The sequence below is a fragment of the Camarhynchus parvulus genome, chromosome 2 (genome assembly GCF_901933205.1).
Source record: "Camarhynchus parvulus chromosome 2, STF_HiC, whole genome shotgun sequence".
Classification (NCBI taxonomy): domain Eukaryota; kingdom Metazoa; phylum Chordata; class Aves; order Passeriformes; family Thraupidae; genus Camarhynchus; species Camarhynchus parvulus.
The window spans coordinates 69,609,267-69,616,076 of NC_044572.1; the positions used below are offsets into that span (position 1 = coordinate 69,609,267).

General features: G+C 39.9%; 1 protein-coding gene across 1 annotated transcript; it reads right to left on the reverse strand.

Moving 5' to 3' along the window:
- Positions 1-935: 935 nt before the first annotated feature.
- Positions 936-6,484, reverse strand: LOC115901383 (ovalbumin-like). Its single transcript, XM_030944010.1, has 7 exons — positions 6,293-6,484; positions 5,701-5,748; positions 4,312-4,440; positions 3,398-3,515; positions 2,484-2,626; positions 2,046-2,201; positions 936-1,340 (listed from the first exon to the last, which is right to left on the reverse strand). The coding sequence occupies exons 1-7, from the start codon at positions 6,458-6,460 to the stop codon at positions 936-938; spliced, it is 1,167 nt and encodes a 388-aa protein (XP_030799870.1). The 5' UTR covers positions 6,461-6,484.
- Between the last annotated feature and the right edge of the window lie 326 nt (positions 6,485-6,810).

A 6,810-nucleotide genomic window follows, 5' to 3' on the forward strand; every position in this document is an offset into this window, starting at 1 on the left:
ATAATAATGCTCTTGAGTTTTGAACAACTGAGAACTTTCCAGGAACAAATTGAAGTTTATTTGCTAAGCAAGATCAACAGAGACAGGAATTACTTAAAAGCTGTGTTTTTTAACAAAACTCCTATGGAGAAATCAGATTCTTTAACATCACTTTCAGGATGTTCTCAAATTTAAAGTGACTTCCAGTGTTTTAAACAAGAATTCAGATAACTTTTGCTTGGCAGTTGAGTCCTGGATCATCCAATATCCATGTTTCAGGCTTTGAAGCTATACTCTGTGACAAGACATAACCAAAGTTAGATCCCCTTGAACATTCTGAAGTGGAAGGGAAACACTCCATGACTCTGGAGAGCCTCTGGAAGAAATTCAGTATTACATGAGGTACTCATGGTGAGAGGACAGCTCTGGTCATAGTGGATATGTGCACCATTTCCCAACAGATAAGTAAAAAAAAAAAATTACATAGGCACCAATTAACACCCTGCATAGCAGAATCTTGTCCACAAGCATCTTCTCCAGACTGGGGATTTCAAAGCCAGTGTTCTGGGAACTGCATGGGTTTGTTAGCAGGACAGTAGGGAATGGCATGAGCATAGCCCATGGCTTTCCATGTAATGGAATACCAAAGACTTGGAGCCCTGTCTGCAATTCCTTCCTCAAGTGAAAATCATGTGAGGGCCTCTATTCTCTGAGGGCTTATTCTTTAGTTGGCTCAATCCACAGTAAACCAATCTGAGAAGGTAAAGGAGCAAACACACTGCTGTTTCCTCACCCGCAGGTGTGTCTTTGCTATGGAAGCTTCAGGAAAGGGCACAACTTAGAGTAGCCTTTTCACATGCAGAAAATATTGAAGAGATGAGATTATACTACAATGCTAGAGTAAAGTGGGTCTGTTTCTTAGGGGTAGGTAAGCATTATTTCCAGCCCTTTTCTCTTTAGGGATAACAATATCTACCAAAGAAGAGGATCAGGTTGCTTGGATTGTGTTTGATCAAGAAAAGGAATGGGTGGTCAGCCCTAAACTCTTCAAACTCAGAGGAATATTGGATGTCTTCTGTGTCATCTGCTGAGCCAGTGCCCTCCTCAGTGCCCTCTTCAGTGACTTCCATGTATGCCTCGTGGATGGCCTCAGATACCCTCAGGCTCTCTGCTGCAGAGATGCCAGAGAGGTTGGCAGAGGGGCTGAACAGGTCGGTCATACCCAAGGATGTCAGGACAGATGTGAGGTTATATTTCTCCTCAATCTTCATGCGTGGGAGGTACACTTTTACTCTCTTCTTTTCCATCACCTCGGAACTGGTCCACTCAGCAAGTTTTTCAAAGCTGATTTTGTTCTCAAGCTGCAAAGAGAGGCAGGGAATGAAACACATGGGATGCAAATCCAACTTCTTTCTACCAGTCATTTCTGCAAAGGCTATCATAAAAGTAAAACTCCAACCAGAATGGTTCCTGAAGCTCATCCTATTGGCATCCTTCTGCTATTTTATTAATTGCCTCTCCAGTACCTGCCTGTGTCACTCTCCTTTTATTCATATTTTTTCCAACTTAACACATCCCTCTTTGTCCAAGTAATCTTGTGTCTCATGAGGCACAACCCAACAGTTTCACAGCCTAGCAAATTAGTCAGCTTGTGAAAGACTGCAAAAACAAGACCATGGAAATTTACCTACAACTGGTAGCACCTAACAAATGCAAACTGTACTACATCTGTAATAACTCTATTTTATAATTTAAAAATATTACTGAAATATGAGTCATTGTTCATATATTTTAGACTGCATTGATTTTTCTCCTTTCTTGAGTACAGATGGGTAATTTTATAACATTCCTTATATATACATTTTCTGCAGGGCTGCAGCAGGGCTTCTACACTGCTTTACCTACATTTACCTCAGGACTCTCCTAAGAGGCACCTGGGCAGATTTTGTGCTCCCCTGCCTGCCCAGCACACCCATGGGGTGGGCAGCTGCAATGTCCATGGGCAGCAAAAGGTCTGACAGCAGCCAAGCTCCACTGAAGTCACAGCCCTTCTGCCAGGGCCATACCTGTGCCAGGCCAGAGATGTCATCAGGCAGCAGCACCAACAGGCTCAGCTCTCCACTGGCGTATGGAAGCTCCAGGACCTTGATTTTGTCTTCAGCCACTCTTCCCACTCTGAAGGTGCTGTTCTGACGCATCATTTGCACAGGTCTGCTCTCTTGCTGCAAAAACAAAAATGTGAGGTGATGTAATGTGGGAGCAATCTTTTTCTTTGGTCAGACAAATGTACAGAGCCTTTGAAAGGACAAGACTCAATTTTCAATCATGCTGCCTTTGGAAAAGAGCTGTGTCTCCGTTTTTGTCTCATCTGCTGGTTTGTTCTGTCAGACACAGCTGTCACAAATCTGACAGTGAGGCCCCAGGTAAATCACCCAGCCAATGACAATAGAACTGTAAATAGAATAAATACACATCTGGCCAGAAACTGTGTCTGTGCCCCCCACCTCTGTCACATTGAAGGGCACTTCCTCAGTGTGTTCTTCTTTAAATGGGGTCTTCCATTTCCCTTTGAAGTAAATGGCATTCACAAGGACCAGCACAGTCTGAGGATTAACAGAGCTTGGTTCAAGGAAATCCTGGATCTGTCCTTTAAGAAAAAAGTAGGGCACAGAGTAGTAAGTTTCATAGCAGTAGTTTTAGAAGTCAATCGATATACTGCTCCTTCACTTGACTTTTCCTTCTCCAAAACTCTGCACATTGAATTAAGGTTCATGAGGATGATTTAATAATACACTGAAAGACTGGCAACTGGCCAGACATTTCTGCAAGAAGACAGGTAGGTTCAAGAGTGCTATAGATTCCCAGGAACATTTCTAACCAGCACTTGGAAAAAAATAAATATTTCTATAGAAAAGAAGGAAAGAGAAAGGGAAGAACCAACACAGATTTTCTCAGTATGTTTGTTTCTCACAATTCACTCTAAGTTTTTCCTCCCACCTCAACACAATAAATGCACACAAGCTTCTGAATAATTTATTTCCCATCATCAGTTTAGTATGCATTACCTTCTCCCCTGGAAGCCCACTTCTTACCTACCCAGCACATCCTTGTAAAAATATGCCAATATTCTAGAGAAGCTGGGAGTAACCTTGCATGAGTTAATTTCTCCAGATGCAAAAAGAGTGTATATAAAATGTACATATTAAGTGTGCATATCATGGCACCTCTGCCTTTGCCAGATGTATTTAAAACACTCTGTCACTGCCACACAGGTGCAATAGAGTCATCCCTTTCCACAGAAAATATCCACTAATGGGGACAGGAAGAGGAAATTTCTCCTCTAATGTTTAGTCCTTTCAGAAATTGCTAAAATACAGTTGTCAGAGAGAAGTATATCTCATAGTCTTGTCTGACTTACCCTTTGTCTGATTCTTCACCCAGGAATTAATGCGCTGTCTGGCTTGATTTGATGCTGTTTTGAAGTTGACCGTTTCTAGACGAGATCTGTACAGCTTCTTCACACATTTTAAGTAGATCTGTAAAGACACCAATTAATTATAGCCAGTGAACTATTAATTTTTTAAAAACAATATGGAAGTGAAATAAAATATGGCTAATAAGATTTTTATAGTGATGTCATGGTTAAGGTGTTCTCATTGCTTACTTCCTGAAAGAATTTGCTAAATCTGGACCAGAAAAATTATTTTGTTTCATGACAATTTCAGATCTGACATCTTTACTACATGACCAGTTAAGAACATGTATTAAAAATATTTAAGAATTTCTGGAAAAAAGCCTGACCCAAACCCCCTGGTTTTAGGTTAATTTTAGACTGTTTTATCATCTTTAAGTCCACTTCCTTTTTTCAAAGCATTTTCCTTATTTTTAAAGATAAGAAGTTCCTTTTATTTAGAATATGTTCCTTTTATTTAGAATATTTGTATCTTTTGCTTTGAAAATGTGAAAGATTTTGACACTTTCAAAATTTGGATTTTGAGGTGAGCTTTCAAGTGAAGAAATATACCAAAATCAAATTATTTTCTGAAAAAAACTCCAACAATCAGTTAAAATGAAATGCTTTGGGGGAGCAAGTGGGGAGTGAGGAGTTATATTACCAATAATTTTGTTTATTACTACATTCATTTTTTTAGTAGAGCCATATTTTTGCCTCAAATTGTTTTCCATTTTAGACTGTTGCCAGGACCATGGCAAAGGGAAAAACCATGTAAATCCACACCAATAGGGACTATTGGATAGTGACTATTGGTCACCTACTCTGGCCAGTCCTCTGGGATTACAGAATTTTACAGGGTTTAGCAAGAGATCACTTACCGGTAGGATCTGACTTGTCTTTTCAGCATAGAGTCTGTTGGCAATGTGCAGTGAATAATTGGCTTCTGGTGCAGTGATATCAGAGAGAATTTCTTTAAACAGTAGGTGGATATTCATCGACTTGCCGCACTGATTTGTTGATCAGAAGACAGAAAAGTACAGATTGTTAGGTTATTTTATGAGAAAGAGTATTATTTATAAGGTACAAATAATGTGGGAAACAAACAGCGTTTGAACATTTGCAAGTGAACACGTAATAGAGTCTAAGAGTTCCATGGGAGGGGTGTTCAGTATAAGCAGCTGATGATGTATAATTCATTCACAGCCTATTATGCCACTAATTCTAGAGGTTAGTTATTGAAATTGGTGACTTTTCATAGGTACAAAGCAAAGCACTCCTTGCCTGTTCATGGCATTTTTTTGCAGAAGCTACAGATGGAAGAAGAGAGCTAGATGGCAAGGGAGTCAGGAAGTGTTTTGTTATACAGTGAAAAAATGAATCACCTGTCTCTAGTTCCAAGAATGGTGACACAGGCTAAAAGCATGTAAGAAAACTGCGCAATGATAAACAGTAGGTGCGACTGTATTTTTTCAGAATAATTGTGTTGAACAGCTGCTTTCTAAATGCTTACTGAGTCCCTAAATGCCCTAGCTTTAGATACTGCCTTTGTTAAAAAAAAAAGTCTCATTTTTTTTTAAGTCCCACCTTGTGTTTTGGATCCCAAGTGGGGACACACCGGGCTCCATGGCTTTTGTTATCTTTACAGAGGCAGCAAATTAACATGGACAGAAGCATACAGGTATCAAGGTACAGGGGCCCCTCATGGTTTTCTTGGGGTAGCAGTGGGAATTGGAGGCTGGAATAGTCCCTGCATCTTTGTAAGAGTGTGGTTACTTTCCATCCTTTGGGGATTCTGGGCTCTTTTCTGCTGTCCCACTTTGGAGTCTCAGCTTCAAGTCTGCCTACTGTACCCTGGCTTCAGGTACTGAGACCCTTGCAAGGGCTGTAGGTCAGCAGCGCTTGCAGGTGTGGAGTTCATTTACACCAAAATGTATTCTGGTGCCCAAAGCACCCTATCCTTCCTGTCACTTGCAATATGGGCAGCCTGTCTTCTTTTTCTGGTGGTGTTTTAGAGTTTGGTTTTGTTGATTTTGGGTGGGTTTTATTTGTTTGATTTTGTTGGTGGTTGTTTGCTTGGCATTTGTTTTGCTGCTGTTGTTCTTTGGGGTTTGGTAGTTTGTTGTATTTTTTTTTAACTTACATCTCTTAAATTAAGAGAATTAGCAAAGGTTTGGCAAGGTGTTGAAACTGCTAAAAACACAATCAGAACAGTCTATTCTCAGGAAAAGGATGTGAAAGAGAAATCAATGTACCTTAGATTTCTGTACCTTGGTCTGGATACTTCCGAGTCCTGCAATTTTGTCAAAGTGAAGAACCTGCAGTGGAAAGTAAAAATTAGGTATGTGAAGTCCACTGTCAATTGCTGATATTTGTGCTAAAACTATAGGTTTTCACTAACCAAGGATGAACTGAGAAATTCCATGTGAGCTTTAAACCAGGCACCGCACTGAAAATTTGTGATTGTGATCTTCAGCTTAGATCCTTTCTTTTCCAGTTAATGGCATTGTCCATAAATCAGCTACAGCCTTACAGCATTGTATTTATAACTATGACTCTTGTTTTCCATATTTTTCATCTTTTGTATGTCTCAAGTTGTCCTATTCAGCTGGAAGGAATCAGGTCTCTGAGATAATATAAGCTGAAGAAAGAGACCTGCCTTAACCATCCTCCAAAACTGCTCTTTCTTAATGAAAACTAGAGGTTGTTCTTGCCCTTCATGGGGAAATGCAATAACTGAAAAGTAGCTCCAGAGTTTGGAAAGCCATTTTTTTGCTACGCAGGTTTGGAAGATATAAATGGATAATCTGCTGTCTCTTTGAAAGGGATCAAAGAGAGTTTGTGCCCATTTATGTAACTTACCTTCTCCATCTGATACTCAGTGTTATTTCTTGCTCCCAGATAGACCATGGCCAAGGCTGCAATCATGCTCAGGGGGCAATAAAAGATGTTGTCATTGGGGTGGTGAAGTTTCACCTCTTTGAATACATCAAAACAAAATTCTGCATTTGCTGCACTGATGGAGCCCATTGTGAAATCAGCGTTTCCTAAAGCAAACAGAAATATCACTTTACGGTCACAAGATGTAGTGCTTGTTTTAAAGAGCATTGCCATTTGCCCAGAAACTGCCAGTTCATTGCTGGTTTTGTGATGCTGAACCAGTGAATGAAATGAAGCCTACAAATTCCGTGATCATTAAAAATATTGTAACTCCTGATCCATTCACATATGAACACATGTTTGTTTTCTTTCAACAAGATCCTATCAGCAAGATAGTACCTTGTCCTTGCCTTTTAGGAAATAGAAAGTTTCATCCACCCTTCTATATGATAAATATAACATTGAATGAGTTTCCCTATGGCCATCCAGAGGGCTCAGAA

Excerpts from the sequence above, each read along its gene's own strand:
- LOC115901383 (XM_030944010.1), bottom strand. The coding sequence starts at position 6,460 with ATGGGCTCCATCAGTGCAGCAAATGCAGAATTTTGTTTTGATGTATTC. Across the intron at positions 2,627-3,397 it reads GGTGAAGAATCAGACAAAGG|GACAGATCCAGGATTTCCTT; the intron begins GTAAGTCAGACA and ends TTTTTCTTAAAG. Across the intron at positions 1,341-2,045 it reads ACATCTCTGGCCTGGCACAG|CTTGAGAACAAAATCAGCTT; the intron begins GTATGGCCCTGG and ends CTCTCTTTGCAG.